Source organism: Diadema setosum, chromosome 20 (assembly GCF_964275005.1).
Source record: "Diadema setosum chromosome 20, eeDiaSeto1, whole genome shotgun sequence".
Classification (NCBI taxonomy): Eukaryota; Metazoa; Echinodermata; class Echinoidea; order Diadematoida; family Diadematidae; genus Diadema; species Diadema setosum.
Window position 1 is genome coordinate 30,812,808 of NC_092704.1, and position 17,040 is coordinate 30,829,847.

The 17,040-nt window shown below is 39.7% G+C and overlaps 1 protein-coding gene across 1 annotated transcript in view; it reads left to right on the top strand.

The window, feature by feature from the left end:
* LOC140243803 (ciliogenesis-associated TTC17-interacting protein-like) overlaps positions 1-16,798 on the top strand; it is a 58,051-nt gene extending 41,253 nt beyond the window's left edge. Inside the window, exons 8-10 of the mRNA XM_072323470.1 lie at positions 13,116-13,240; positions 14,599-14,764; positions 16,465-16,798. Of these exons, the coding sequence (XP_072179571.1) occupies positions 13,116-13,240; positions 14,599-14,764; positions 16,465-16,722 (549 nt within the window). The 3' untranslated portion in view covers positions 16,723-16,798. The remainder of the gene's footprint in view (positions 1-13,115; positions 13,241-14,598; positions 14,765-16,464) is intronic.
* The last annotated feature ends 242 nt before the right edge of the window (positions 16,799-17,040 follow it).

A 17,040-nucleotide genomic window follows, 5' to 3' on the forward strand; every position in this document is an offset into this window, starting at 1 on the left:
GGTCAGTAGAGCACCAGCTCTCAAGGCAGCTGTCTGAAAAAGGGAGGGTCCTTACGCTGTTTTTACTCTGAACAGTAAACTCAATTACAGTCTTTTGTATTCTTTATTTCTTTAGATCTTTTGTGTGTAGAAATGATCTTGTGCACATTTCTGATGGAATATTTTGGAAATGGTCATTAAAAAAAGTGTACTGAATCTATGGAGGGTCTGAGCGAGGGGTTTTGTAACCCAGTTTTCTGCACTCAATTGTGCCATCCACATTGCACTGTCCCTTCAGATTGTGTAAGTGATACAACACAATAGGCAGTATACTGTAGGCTCAAATGCAAAGTCAGGGCAGGGAGGTGGAAAGCACCTCCCTGGTCAGTGGGTCGGGTCTTTGCATTATTCAGCATATCTCTGCAGCCAAATGTGGAGACCCATTATACAAGACATTATGTATCAAGAGAGTCAGAATATAACATGATTTTTTTTTTAAGATACCCTTTCTTTGATGAAGTTAGCATAAGATTCAAAATGCAAAATGAAAGCTTAAATATCTATCTTCGTCCACAATTTATGATGTCATATTCATTGTTTTGTGATGGATGGTGTGTTGTTAGGGGAAAGGGGAAGAAGAGGAAGAAGGGGGGTAGATGGGGAGAGTCAAGGGGGAGCCTTCTCTTGTTAGGCTGAGCAGCTCCTGTAAGATGCTGCCGTAAGTATGTCAAACTCTTGTCTGCTGCAGGTAAATACCGCCGTAAATCGTAAAACCCGCTGCGCACAGTGAATCACCTTCTTCTGTCAGAGCGTGTTGATGCAGAAGCGGCAGAACTTTTGCATGCATTGCGTGTGATGGTGCAGTGGATCTATCGTGGCGGAACAGATGGCCGTAGCTGCAGTGTCGGGACCTAAATTGGCAACATTTACGTCTTAAATCTTCGCAGAGAAGTAGAGGCAGAACTTGCTGCTTTCTGAGTACAAATGCCATCGAGGAGTGAGAGGAAATGTATGGCTTAAAAATGTCATTTTACAGAGAGCGAGAACCAAGACGGAGTTCACAAACAAAGCTGTCATGCCTTGATGGTAAAAGGACAAGAGTCCATGTTTCCAGGACTTCTGTCCTGATACAATTATGCTTTTAAAGATTAGCGTTTTTTATACCAGAAAGGAATACTGAGAATTTTCCGCTGAGGCTTTCTCTGTAAAAAAAAAAAAAAAAGGAAGTCCCTGAATCACTCAATGTGGATGGACAATAAATTCAGAAGTGGCATTTCAAAGTAATGATTTCAGAAAAAGTCCATGTACTGAGAAATATTTTTTCAGATGCATTTGGTACATAAACAGCTGTTGATCATTCTGTGTTGCATTTTCTCATCTACGTAGACATAAATGATTAACTGCCTGCCAAAAATGTGTGTCCCATCACTTTACTTTGAATGGGGGAGGGGGGGATGAAGAGGATTTTTGTTTAAAAAAAAAAATTTAAAAAAAATTAAAAAAAAGATACTTGCATACAACTTTTATTGTACTCTGAAGAGCCATTCCTTGCAGTAGTGGGTAGGTTGAACACTACGTTATGATGTTGTGCAGTAGCAATCGTATTTCCCAACAAGCCACATGCAATTCGCTTTAGTGCAGAAGATCGATGGATACTGCACCTGCCCACTTTGTGGATAATTGGTTAACGAATATAAAACATTAAAGAGCAACCACAATCAAATCTGTTCTCAAATTGCAATACTTTTGACATGTACATTTTGTTTAAAATATTGCATTTTTGTCTTCACCCAACTGAAATTATGTTATCAGTCATATCACAGCGTCATTTCTCTTATTACGCACATGTGCCTATTTTAGAGCAATAGCCATAAGTTTCAGCAAGGATATACACAAGTGTTTACTAGTAAGCAAATAATCAGCGTTGGTAAAGGTGATGGGACAAACTATCACTTCCGGGGCGATCTGGATGTAGCTATCTTTCCGAAGCGCAGCTGAGGAAAGATAGCGTACACATTCAGATCACCAAGGAAGTGATAGTTTGTCTCATTGCCTGAAACTAAAAGTTGATTATTTGCTTTATATTCCACATCTAGGGTCCTAGATATTCCCATTTTATTCCACATCTGAACCCGTTTTAGCTGTCTTAGGGTATCCTCAGGGCTTAGGCTACGTAGTTTACTTTATGACGTATGCGCGTAGATGACAAAACAACAAATTTGCTCCGCGCCCTGCGCGTGGCACTGAAATGAAAGTGCGTTGCACTGTGGTCTATCACTTGACCTAGTCAAATGATAGACCACAGTGCAACACACTTTCATTTCGTGCGTACTCAAAAGTGTAAGTTATATCACGCGTTATGACTGTGTGGACTAAGAGGTCAGCAAAACAAAATGACTATCATCATAGAGTGTAACAAACTTTTCTTCTCAGGTGATGTGATGGGCAAAACTACGCTTTATCACGTGATCAGCTCTTGACCAATCCTATAGCAAGATTCTTAATAGTATGTGGAATATTATAGAAACTACATGTACAAATGTAGGTATACCCGTAATAGTGTTGAAGAAGCCATATAATGTCATATTATGTTTTTCTGGCTGTCATTGCCTATAAACACACTTGCTTCTTTTCTGTGTTTGTCTTCATAAAGTTTGCATATGTTCCTCAACAAATTAGATATTAATTTCTTTCTGTTGCATGTCATTCTTGCCGGCGTTGCCATTCAGCAAATGTAATTTATTGAAAGTTGTACACTGAGTATTTTTCCATATGCTTAAACCCAAGACACAATTATGCATAGGGCACTTTTTCTCTCGTCTGTCATAATTCTATTATGTATGGGCAGCAGAAATGCTCTCTTCAGTAACATGAGGAAGGCAACATGATATTCTTTCATCAGGGATATTTGATTAGTTCACAATACTTGTGCAACTCACACTTTGCTTGCTGTTAGTGCATTCCCAGTATGATACTTGTATTGCAGTTTCTGTCAAAGTGCAGTTTTCTTCTTGTATGCAATATAACTTCACATTCCCAATTTACCTTTGTTTTCCAAGAGTGAGGCAGAAATTTCAATGCCAGATTATTTTAACAATGAGTGCACTTTATAATGATACAGGCAAATATGTTTGAATGAAAGGGTATTGTCTTTTTTTATTTTGTTTTGTCTTCTATTTCTCACTAATGAGTGCATGTGCAATGTTTTTTTTTTTTTTGGTTGTAATAATGATAGATTGCCATTTACTTTTCAAAAGCCAGTAACAGGGATGGGGATATAAATGTTTTGTATCATAGTTAGAAATGAAGGTTTCAATTAAAAGACATTAGCCATGGAAACAAAATAATGTGTGTTTTGCTATGCAGTATTTCTTACTTTTTCTCAATTTCAACAAACATTAAGCAAAAGAAGATGGTTCTTTTTTTTTTAGGGTTAGTCAGAATCAGTATTGTCTTGCTTTACTCTTTGTCAACGATAGTCCAAACTTAAAGTATGTATAACTGCATCACAGTAGCTGTGCAGTATCCACTTTCTTTTCATTCCTTTTTTTTTTTAATACACTGATAAACTCATAATGCATGTGACACAGATATTATCCAGAGCTGGGCTGACCTTTCCGTAGTTCAATCTCATAAGGTTTCCCCAAGAAAGGCATTGCGAGAGACAGGCCCGAGACGGCCACTCTGTCTCTCAGCTAGAGTACGCCCTGCGTGTGATTCATTGTCGGCAAATTGGTGTTGACACAACTGCCAAGCAGACATAATGCTCTGTGCATCCGGCGAATGTACAAAAGCCGAGATATGAAAAGGGATAACTCTTGTCGTGAATATCCGATTTAACAGCATTTTGTGCCGCTGAGTGCCCTATGCCAGAACTAATTAGTAGCTGGGTCCTTGCTGACTGTAGCTTATATGGATTCACACCAGTCTCCCCACCCATTTTTCAGCTGTTGTCCGAAGTGTCACAAGACCGTCTTGAAGAAACTTCAGCATTGGTGACAAAAAAAAAGAAAAAGAAAAGAGAGAAAGAAGCTTTTTCAGTTTTCAATGTATTCTTAAGGGAAAGGGATACCGCTAAGAGCAACTTTGAGTAAAAAGTTTGATCATTACATGATGAGAGTTAGGATCAGTAATGTAAAAGTCTTCAATCAACTGATGATTTCTTTAATAGTGTGTATCACAATGTCCAGTTTTTCAGCTCCCCTCCAGTTGGACTTTGTGTGTATCTGCCTAGTGTTGAAACCATGGTATGTTTAGAAAATGATAGCATCTAAAACGTTCATAAAACATTCAAAATGAATTGCATTTTTTAGCATTTTGGAAAGACCTGAAATGTAAATTGATTCTAAGTGAACTCATAACTCCCCTTAACAATATTAAGCAGGTACATGTTATGTTGGTCTATCATTTACAGGTCTAATATTCAAAAGGGTAGTGAGTTTTATTCACACTTGGGTACTTTTAGCTACACCTCATGAGAATGTGCAGGGAAGAGTTAATTGATTCATTCAGGTGTACATGTTAGTAATCACTTTAGGCACACACTGTGTGGTGTATCACAATGTGCATAATGTTGCATTATTAGCGACAATAAAAAAAAATTTCATTCAAGCGATCAAAAGAGTACAGCACCCAACCAGGGTTGATTTCCACTTCATGTTCTCTCTGTTTTGTGTTTTTTCTTTCTTATGGGTTTGTTTTTGTTTTTTGGCTATTTTTTTTTCACCCTGCTTACGGGCAGATCAAAGCTTTTGAGGCATCCAGAGTCTCAGTGTATTAATTAATGGAAGTGTTGGAGTGTCAATCCCGGGGGTAATTTTCTGAAGATGTTGTTTCTCTCTCAGGCAGGTAATGGATTATTGCGTAGGAAGAGGAGGGGGTAGGGGTGGGATAAAGAGATGTAAGGGCTTGAATACCCGGTATACAATAAGGAGCTGATGTTTGATAGTGTTCTGTATCAATCATACAAGAAAATATGCCGCGTGGGTAGAAACAAATATCTTTGTAGACTGTTGTCCCTTCCCCAAAGTTTTTCTCTATCACCTCTTTTTCACCTTCTCCCCTAGCTACCCATTATCTCTCTCTCTCTCTCTCTCTCTCTCTCTCTCTCTCTCTCTCTCTCTCTGTATATCCCTCCTTCTGTGTCTTCTTCAACAGCTCTTGTTATTTTGATCTACTTTTAATGCGCTCTGTACCCATCCACAACTTTTCGTGTGGTTTATATTACAAATACTTACACTTTAATTGACCCCATTCCTCAACCCCCTCTCCCCCCCCCCCCCCCGTCCCTTTTTCTCAAAGTCATGTCTGTTTCAAAGATGTTTTGCAGATTGCGTTCAGTCTTCATTCAGAGTTTGAGCATTTCTTTCTGTTTAGATAAGATAAATCTATAGATAATCTAGGACATTATTTTAGAACAGGATTTGTGGTCTTCCAATTTTTCGTCATGCTTCATCATGTAAATCAGTGTATGTGATTAAACGGCAGAGGGAGGGAGAAGCATACACCCCTAAAATGAGCTACAACAAGCTGTTATGATGGATGTTACGGACTGGATTTAAAGGAGACAGCTCTCACCAACAGAGCGACAACCAGCAAGCATCAAACCTTTTATTTTTGCTTTCTTTCTTCTCTTCTTCTTAACACATTTTGTGTGCACTGTGTTTCCTTGTCCCTCTCTTGAGGATTCTCATAGGAGACGGGGAAAGATGCATTCCACCTCGAAGTGAATGTCATCTTATTGGCTGCGTGATCGGACCTAATTAGGACTTAACGAGTTTAGACGGGGAGTCGACTCTTTCACCCGACTTGAACAATTTGCCAGCCATGCCACTGCTGTCTCTCCCCCCCCCCCCCAACTTTGCATTAGTGACACAAGATGAGCCTGTTAAAAGCACTGTCACTTTCGTGTGTCATTTATCATTGGCAATATCACTAATGCAACCCAATTTTGAAAAAGGATTTATAAAATTTGAAATGCAATGCCACATGTAAAACTGTGTCATTTTTTGTGATACGCACGTTTGCCTTTCCAAGGATCCTTTCAACTTCTGATTGGAAAGAATTGACGCTTTCAACCATCTCAAACAATTTTCCATCCATGCTACGTCATCATGTCTTTCCTAGGGCGATAAAATTTGCATTACAGAGATGATGAGCATCTTTGAACTACTATCACTTTCATGTGCTATGTGCAAATACTGGCAGAATTATCACTGAGGATATTAACATACAGTGCAACTGAAAGCTAGAATGGAATAAAGATTTGAATTGTACAGCAGACAATGCTACATGAACAGTGTACAATACATGTACATTTACTTGCGTAGCATTGTAGCATTTAGGTTTTGATCGATCTCCCACCTTAAAAGTATAATCTTCCACCTTGTTTTGTGAACATAGATGATGATATCTCCTGTCTTTTCACATTTTGTGCCATGGAGTCTGAATATCATTTATCATGAGAAAACACAATGCAATTCTACTACAAAATCATATCACTATCTCCCCCTGTGTAGTTTGAGGTTATTCAAAGTTGCAATTGCAAGAATACTGCCAGTTTTAAAGTCTTGGAAATTAAATGACTACATGACTAACGGTAAAATGGAGGTGAGGAATTCTACCCTTTTTCTGTAGAAAGCTAAAGACATGTCATGCTGCTGGAAGGGGGTATTGCTTTAACTTATTAGGGCATGTTCCAACAGTATTACATTTCTCATACTTGTTACAGCTTTGTAGGTTTGGTTTTTGGGAGTTGTTGTTTTGCCTTTTGTCTTTACCCAGTTGCAGTATGCGTGAAGTAATTTTTTTTTTCTCACTCTGGGCAATCTTTTAACAACATTGAATTGTTGACTTCAAAACTGTAAGGTTTGACTCCAAACCCCCCTAATTGAAAGTTTGTTAGGGGGCAAACTTTTCACCAAGGCTATTTTATCAGCAGCATGAGTAAGAGTCGCCCACAAGGTCCCCACAAAACTGAGGCGATTCCTCCGAGTTCAGCCCAGAGGGGGAAAAGCGCGTCTAGACAATCAACCTAGGCGCAGACAGGTCGGTGAAACCTTCAAAGCAGTTATCGAGAGCAGGAAGAGTGCATGCAGCATCAAAGGGGAGAGGATGTCTGATCACCTAGAGAAAATTGAAGATGTGCTGAGGTTGGAAAACAGGATGGCACGTGAAGTATTGGAGAAGGGCAGTTCATCGACGCCATGCATTTTTTTTTCTCTCTCTCTCTCTCGCTCGCTCTGTCTCTCCTTGACCAAACCTTGTAAACAAGCTTCGAGCACATAGAATAATATCATATTAGTGGGGCCATGCATCACAGTCATAGGAGCGTCATATCTCAGCCTGCAGAAGAGAAATGAGGTGCAGAGAAGCAATTTTATGCCACTGCCCCAAGGTTCTGGGAGGCATTTTGGTTACCCGTCCTCCCAGAAGAAAATGTATTCCGTTCATAAGGTGACTCCAGAGGATTTTTGTTTTTATATTATTGCCCTTTATTCTCCAAATTAATACTAGTCTTTTAAAGTAACAACCCTGTACCAAGCTATAGAATTGTCTCTAAAGGGAAGTATCTCAAAATATATGATCAGTGGCATGAGTAATTGATTGATAGAATTGTGTTGTGCAAAAGATTAAAGAAAAAATGGCAGTGACAGTTTCACCTGTGCTCTGTTGAAAGTGTTTTCAGAAGCTCATTCAATGCTTTTTATTGAGCATATATTTCATGCTTTCGTTATCATTTGGATTGACAACATTTCATACAAATCGCAACATCTTTGCCAGACAATGTGTCTGATAAATAGTATTTGTACAAATGTTATGGAATCTGGTTTGTCTGACCTAAAAACACCTTCTCCATCCACATTGAAACTTTGTAGTCCGAATTAAATGATATTGTGTCAGAGGATTGGAATATATAGAATCATACCTTGAATAAGAACATGAAGTTGAATGAATTAAGTTTTCTGATTTCGGTACACCATGCACTCATTGATGCCTGATGTAGGATGACCAATGCAGAGTAAGCAGTTTGGACATTTATGAACGCGTGAGCTTCAATCTGAAGATGTGATTAATATTAGAGCATTATTAAATGATATAAAAGATTGTGAATACTCAGTGGTCTAATACTGATAAAGCCTTGTAGCTATTGGAACTGCACTCAAATGTGCCTTCAGCATCCTATAGCGTACACTGTATCACTGCAGTGTGCAATTGTAGCTGAGTACAGTTGAACCTCTCGTATCCGGACAAGTCGGGACCGGGGCTCATCGGGATAAGGGATTTGGCCGGATACGGGAGACTCAATGCTTTGGGATACATGTACATATACGTACACATGTACTGATGTAGCCCATTGTAGTACCACTTGTAGTAATGTGTATACTGCAACCTTTTCATTGTTACATTTGGGGATGTTTCGGGATGTTGAAATGTCTGAAGGTAAGCAATTTGGAAGGAAATTTGATGCAATTATTGGAAGTAATATGTAATTCATGTGTGTTTGGGTAGGAGTTCTCAAGGAGTTGGGAATCCCCCTTTCTTCCCGTAATTATTAAAAAAGAATCACGGCGAGATTGCGTCCGGATAATAGAGAGATCCAGATAAAGGGAGGCCGGATAATAGAGGTTCAACTGTATTCAGACCTCACAAATGCTTCAATATTCTTCCTTTCCATCAGTCTCTGTCTCCCTCACCCCTCCCCACCATATCCCCTCCCACCACACCCTTCCACACAGTGTACCCCTTCCACTAGTACACCGCACCGCTTCTACTCTACACCCCTCTCCATCACACTCCCTCCCTATTGCACCCCCTCTCTCCTGTACCCCCTCCCACCACGCTCCGTCAATACCTCACCCCCTCTCCAACGCACGCCCTTCCCACCGCACGCCCTCTCTCTTAAATGTTGCCCCTCTCATATCCCCTCCCACCACGCCCCTTCCACACATTACCCCCTCCCCACCACACTCTCTCCACACTCCCCTCTGCACCCCTCACCCATTTTTCTCACCATGCCAATCTTTTTTTTTTCTCTCTATCCCTCCTTCTTCTCCTTCCCCATCTCCCTCTCCCCCCCCCCTCTCCCCTCTCTTTCCCCTTTCTGTTGCAGTATTTCTCTGTTTTTCTCGCTCTCTACCTTTCCTTCATGCCACTTCACGATCCCTGATGAGCCATGAAAGGTAACAAGGTGTTCATGCATTACTGCTGCAATTTGAATAAGCCAAGCGACTGACGTTTGAAATTAGCTCGGCCCACTTCTCTCCTCTACCTCTCTCACTCCTTAACTGAAGCATTTGTTATCCGAGGCTTATAGGAAGTGTAGCCATTTTCGTTTATCCATAAATCCACAAAATTTCTTCTGGAGATGACATTTTCGATGGGATGGGCATCTGTCAATTCTTTGCCGTAAAAATAGAAGTCCACTCTCTAAAATATTATAGGAAGATGAAACAGAACAGAAACAAGAAAAAAAAAAAAGCCAGCTTGCCATAAATACATTTTGAACAGTATTGTGACAACTAAGATGAGAGATATTTCAAATATTTTAACAAACTAAAAAGGGAAATTAAAAAGAATAAATAAAGCAGAAATACTGTCATTACTACTTGCCAGTTAGACACTGTAATAGTAACCGTAGGTGCTTAAAGCTCACGTTACTTTGGTACCTTGTGACATCAACAAATGCAATGTGATGGTAAAAGAGGAGCTCAGCAACATTACCAAAAATACTTGTTATGTTGTATTAGAGTTGGATTTGCAGTCAAAAAGGGATAATTCTTTTAGATTAAAATGTCTTTTCCCCTCTTTTTAAGTGATAGTATATTCTCTTGGTGTTGATGTTACACACCAGGCATCAAAAGCCAAAGTCTGTTTGGCACAAGCATTTTAATTGTAAGCTGTGAATGGACAGTCAATGTATAGTAGTTCTGTTCCCAACCATTGTGTGCAACTCAGGGTTTCCCCCCTTTAAAATGCACTTATAATTTGTGTTCAGGTGTCTGGCCACAAACGACTTCAACATCTTCATCCTTGTTTTATGGGAAGTTGCAACTGCCACAAGTTGTTCTTTTTTTTCAACAAAAACAAAACGAAAGGGAAACCAGTCTGGTGTAATTTTGTCAGCAGCCAGACAGATCCATGTAATTGCATGCTGGCCTAAAATATCTTCATCCTACATTTTCAGAAATTGACTTTTGCCTCGGTGCTGTCTCAGTAAGATATGAACACACGGCTTCTGCTCAGTTCTCTAACACCCTGAGCATTTGTGTGGGTTCTTTGTTGTTGTTGTTTTCTCATTTATTCTTCTTTGTTCAATACAGTTCCTACACTTGTACATAAGGGGTACATATTATTGTAAAGCTGTTAGCCCCCCACCCCCCACCCATATCCAAATCTGCCCTTTGGGGGCTCTCATCGATATCTTTGTGTCATGCTTTCACCAAACAACATGGTCTCCACGCTGGGACAGTGCTAATGGCCGTCGCGGGAAACATTGTGCCAGTCGTGAAGACCAACTTGCATTAAGCCGGGACTGAAACGGCACAGAAGCGAGAAATGGCTGAGACAACCGGTTGAGTGTGGTCTGCTTCTCATCTGATGGGCTCAGCCAATTTCTGTGTGTGTGTGTGTGGTGGTAGAGAAGCGAAAAGTTCCCAAGGGTTTGTTGTTGGTGCTCTGGTGGCTGGTATGCTAGCTCATCCCATTTACAATGGTCAGACTTTGGTCTTCTTTGTAACCCATGTCCTGTCAGTTTCATTCCAACCTCAAGCTGGGAATTTACAATTTACTTGTCCCTGAGATTTAGTACATCTTGACATTATTCAGACCCTTTCATCAAACATACCATATCATCAAAGGAGGTTTAGGGTGGTTAACTCTGTTGACTCTTCATGATGCTAAAAGCATTTTGATTGTCTGTAGACTGTGTGTCATTGGACAAGACTTGAGCTCTTGTTTCAAAACATTTCTAGAATTGCAAATCAAAATGTACTTGTGCTACTGATAATTACAGTAAGACGAGCTTATAACTACAATTGATCAATGACTACTAGTATGTGGTGACTTTTGACATAATGTATGTTTGTCTTCCACCTAGATGTGGATGGACTGTTGTGAAGGAAAATAAAAAAGTAAAATCTTAATCACGTTTCCACGACTAGACCAAGAGTGGATGTGGTGCGAAAAAGTATTGATAGTCACCTGCAGCTATTTGTGGAACATCATACAATGTGTCTTTGGCAATTTTGATGGTATATGAGAGAATGCTGCCTAGAGCTCTTCATGATTTGCATATAGATGAAACTGAGTGCTTAAAATGATTTTAGGTGGTGAAGATACAATAGCGTTAAACAGCTATCACTGATAGCCTTTTCTATTTTCTCAGTGATGCTTGATGATGTGCATATACCCTATACTGCCTGCACTGTTACAACCTGGGGGGCATTTCATGAAGGAACTTGTCGGATAAAATATCTGACAAGTCAGTTATATCTGACAAGTTTTGAGAAATTCTTTAGTGTGATTGGCTGATTTCTCTGAACTTGTCGGATATAATTGACTTGTTGGACATTTTTTTCCGACAAGTTCCTTCATGAAATGCCCCCCTGGGAGGGCATTCAATGGCTTGTGTGTTTGCGGATATACACGTAAGACATATCTCAAGGAGATTACTGTATTGAAAAAGGAGGATAAAGAAATTGAATTGAGTTGATTGGTAGTATTTAAAGAAAACTTCCATCACTTGGAGAAAGATATATCACGACAGAATTAAGGTTCAACCAATGTTGATATTTGAGTGAAGGTGTGAAGGAATAATTCGGCTTGAAAACATCCACAGTGGTTGATGAGCACTAGGTAGTAAGATTTAGAAGTTGGTTGAAGCTTTATTTTGTTGTGATATGGTTGATATATATCTTGGTAGTAGAGTGTGGTGTGTGTTTGTTTTTGTGGAGCTTAGAATGTGATACAGTTGGAAAGGTAATCCATTACAGGGCAGTTGTATGACTTCTTTCAATGTTGTAACAAGACAATGTCATTTCATTAAAGAAGTTCTTCATAAATACAGGAAAGGAAAGCACAGGATTGACTGTCTTGATGTTGTCGGCAGCATTCTCAGATGCAAATGAGTTGAATGGCTTCACGGCCTTTCATTTCATGGTGTTTACCATGTTAAAGCTACTGATGTACGGCACAAACCCTTCAACAAGGCTCACATAACATGCATACTACCTTTCAATTCTTTATATTACTCTAACAATTTTTCTCAATCAGATGTCATGGTTCTGGGGCCTGTTTCATAAAGCTGTTTGTAAAGTTACGAACAACTTACGTGCAACTGGTGATCAATTCTCATGTGCTATACTTATCAGAATTTCCATAATTCAGCACAAGAACTGATCACCAGTCGCTCATAAGTCGTTCGAAACTTTACAAACAGCTTTATGAAACACCCCCTGGTCTCCATTTCATGTCATACCTTCCAGCAAATACAGAATTCTCTTCCACATATTGGAACTTGTGCCCATGCTGTTGTCTGGTTCAAGACTTTATGTGAAAAAAACAAACAAACAAACAAACAAAACCTCTCATAGATGTATATGTATGAAGACATTATGAGTAGCTTGTTACCATTGTTGCTTTGCTTCTTCTCATGCGCTTGTTAGACATGGTATCATTCTTGTTATTTTTGTCCAACCAGTAAACACACAAGGTATACTGTATTTATGAAAATGAAATCTATCCTATTTTGTTTATAGTGAAATATGATTTCCAACTTTCCATGTGCAGTATGCCTGATTGATCTGGGCCCCATTTCATTAAAGATGTTAGGATAGCAACTCTTGCTGAAATGGCAACTTCCAATAGCAACAGCCAATCAGGAATCTAGATTCTTGTCGTTACCACGACAGATACCGTTCCAGCAAGAGTTGCTATTGTATCAACTTTTTATGAAATGGGATCCTGGATTCATTGGTCTATTCACCTGTTCTGATTTAACCGGGGGGATTGAATCAGCGTCATGCATTATTTGCCATTTCAAATGTGGCGATGAGTACAAAAATGAAAAGGCATGTGGATGTATATTCTGAGATGTGTCTTGATTTACTTTTCATCTCATTTGCTTGTGATGACAGAGGGGGCTAGACGACCGCACCCAGCGAGTCGCGGAGCAGGAGGTGACGGTGAAGGGAATCGAGAGGACGATTAACTCCTACGGCAGCGTACCGGACACGTGGCAGTCATACTTTCTCCCCGATGGGTAAGTCGTATCAGCATGCCATGTGACTACCCTATGCCGAGACCTTTTTCATGAAAGGGAAATTCCATCTTGAAATTATGTAGCTTTGTATAAAGATAGAGAAATCAGAGAAGTAGATCCAAAAAAAAAAATTAAGGGGAATCAAAAATGTTTAAGAAATCAAGTTTTACAAAAATTGAATGTGGCTATAATCTGCTCATTCAGTTGTTTGTGAGTTGCAAGGACTTGTATTATACATTTTCAGTAGATACAAAATATCATACATACCAGAATACACAATGTATTGTCATCTGTGACTATGGGCTAGTTGATATTAGGTATGTTTTGTACATATGCATTTGTTTTAGCTTCAGTGTCATTTTAAGATTGATAATTATGAGTACTTGCATTAATTTTGAATCTTACACAAAGTCTTGAATATGCTGTCATACAGTCATTTAAAGATCATTCATTATCAATACGAATACCTGTATACAAGACATATTTTGGATTAAAAAAGACAGACCTTTAGCAGTAACATAAATTCTCATGGAAAATTCCTTAAATTCACATTAGTGGGCACAATCATTTAAAAATCATACTTTGCAAAACACTCCAGCATGCCATATTTGTTTGTTCGTTTGATAGATACTTTATTTTCTGCAAATCAATATACATAAGTTACATAATCATGAACATGTGGGAAACATACAAAGTATATTATAAACAGAGTCGTTTGACTTGCATAAACAACGATATAAAAGGAAATTAATGGTATAATATACAGTATGCATGTCTATGCAGCAGGGATTACATTAACAATTGTTGTAAAGAAGCAATTATGCAAAGGGCCGCCATTGTAAGCATTGCTTGAAAAGATGGCCGGCCCGAGGAAAAGGTAGGAACGTACTAGATTTGTAGCAATACAAATTCTGCTGCGAAGATAGCAGGGGAAAATAAACTCTGATGTGTGATGGTGGTGAATGTGCGTGCAAGTGCTTGAAAGTGCACAAGGGCAGATAGGGCAGATGGGAGACCAACATTAGTCATATGAATTATTTGTGTTTAGTTCATATTTGAAGTATACTGCAATAAAATGTGCTTCTTTAAGTTTGCTTTGAATGAAAACAAGGAGGCACATTGTTTCAACTCCTCAGGAAGAGTGCTCCATGTATCCGGACTGTGATGTCTGATCGACTTTTGAGCAAGTAAAAGCTAAAAAAAAAAAAAATGGGAAAAAAAAAAATTGCTGATGAACATGGGTGTATATTAAAGCAAAAATGCTGTAGGGATGAATCACTAATACCTAATGCCCCCTCACATTATTCATAGTATTTCATCCATTTTACTCACTTCAATCTTTGCTTCACCCCAATTAGCCACCTGGCCAGCAGAGTCCACGTCGGCTCCCCCGTCACAATGCATCTACTCAGGATACCGGAGCCTCCACCGGTTGACGACAGGGAGGAGAAGCCATCGTTTCCAAGGAAACCCCTCAACTGGGAGGCGGACATGCAGTTGTATTCACAGTTCTTGGACAGGAAGGTGAGTCTGGAAACCTCACAGGAATATAGTCAAGGGATTTGGTATTAAAGGGAAGGTAAACCCAAAGAGCAATGTGGATTGAGTGAAAGCAGCAACATTAGTAGAACACATCAGTGAAAGTTTGAAGAAAATCGGACAATCGATGCAAAAGTTATGAATTTTTAAAGTTTTGGTGTTGGAACCGCTGGATGAGGAGACTACTAGAGGATATGACGTATGAGTGGACAACAATACAAAGAAAATATAAAGGATATTCAACAAAAATTCACTTTTCTAGAATTATGAAAGAGCAGTGGACCAACCGCTTTCAGAAAGCAGGGGGAATAATTGCTACCCTTAACATATGTCAATATCAAGTTGATGGAATTTGTAATTTTCATGAAAAATGGATTTTTGTAGTATTTTCTTTATATTTTCTTGATATGGTAGTCCACCGATATGTTATAACCTCTAGTAGTCTCCTCATCCAGCGGTTCCAACACCAAAACTTTAAAAATTCATAACTTTTGCATCGATTGTCCGATTTTCTTCAAACTTTCACTGATGTGTTCTACTAATGTTGCTGCTTTCACTCAATCCACATTGTTCTTGGGGTTTATCTTCCCTTTAACCTTTACTTCTCCTCTCATGCAGTGTGTCTGAGTTTTGTCCGATTTCCACTCTTCCTGGGACAGAAAAGTTATCCCTTGGGCATCACTCAAGAATAACAATCCATAGTTGAGTTGGTCTGCATATTTTCTTGACTTTTTTTTTTTCAAACTAAGTCAGAAGATGCCTTGAGAAGTATAGTAATGATTCTTTTAAGTACCGGTAAAGCTTATAGAGTATTATATCAAATATACCACATGTGTAGTTTTTGATGCCATGGTGAAGTTTTTGAAAGGGGCTCACAATAGAAAAGTAGAAATATGCTTCTTATACTTGGTATTAAAGGTACTGTTTACCATTGAGGGCAGTGGTTTCGAAAATGTTCGAGTTATCCCATTTGATGCGTATGTGTAGGTCAGTTGTATCACAAAACATCCTGCCATATAAAAATTTTGCAATAAAGCTTAAAATGTAAGGAGATATCACTATTTTTCGCAATAAACCATAACTGTAGATGGTTTATTCGACAAACAATTTTATTATGGGTATTGTTCGCACTTTTTATATTTAACAATACTTTACATTGATTATACTTATCAACATTTTTACATTGGTTGTTTCTATCCCGAACTCACGTATTAGAACTATTTTGAAGCCCTAGAGCTGGGTTTTTGTTTCATCTGCAAATGGTAAATAATGCCTTTAAACTTTTGATTACCCCCCTGTAAAAGTTATAACCTTGGAGATTTTTCGCTGTCAGAGCTCGTGCATTCCTCTGCATTGTGACATGATGTGATCTTGACTATGTCACAGATGTTGACATGGTCGTTTGTATACCCCACTCCAACCCTCCCCATCTGTGAGAGTTTAGAGAGTACCAAAGTCTGATGTCCTAGCCATTCATCGCCATGGAAACTGGTTCTAAATAACCTCACCTAGCCCGAGTGTTTATGCACGCACCTGGTTTTAACCAAAGCTAGAACAGTAGACTGTGACATCACTTTGGAACTCTATAAGTCCTGTTTTGAATTGAAGTATGACCAAAAGTTAATCTCATCCAATAGAAAAAGTGTAATAACACTTTGCTTATCCCTCCCCTTCCTGATCTCCAGGAGGAGTTGAAGGGTGACCACGCCACCTACATGAGGCATCACCCGGAGCTCAAGGCCCTCCTGGCAGACTTCCTCCAGTTCCTCCTCCTACGCAAGCCGGAGGACATCGTCTCCTTTGCCGCCGACTACTTCTCATCCTTCTCGGCTTCCACTAAGGCGGGCAGCGCCTACGCCACGGCCCAGGAGCCTCGCTTCACCCCCCGACCCACCTCGCCTTATAAGAAGCAGGCACCCTACAGCACCACCTCCACCCACTAGGCACCGTGCAGCCAAGCCCCACCCCCCTTCCCCCTTCTTCCTGGACCCCCTTCCTTCCCTCTTCCCCTCACTCTGCCCCCCCCCCCCCCCCCCCGCTCTCTCTCTGCAAGCACAAATATGCATCAGTTGTATAGCACATTGTAGATAGTAACATTTGCATTTTTTTTCCAGCCTGCACCTTCTCATGGTGTGTCCTGGTTTTGGGCCATTTGACGACCACAGAAGGGACATGTAACATTTCAAATCCCAAATGTGAAATCAGAGTGTAGGTGGACGTGTTAACCACTGCATCTTAAGGTAGTCGCAAAAGGAGAAGTC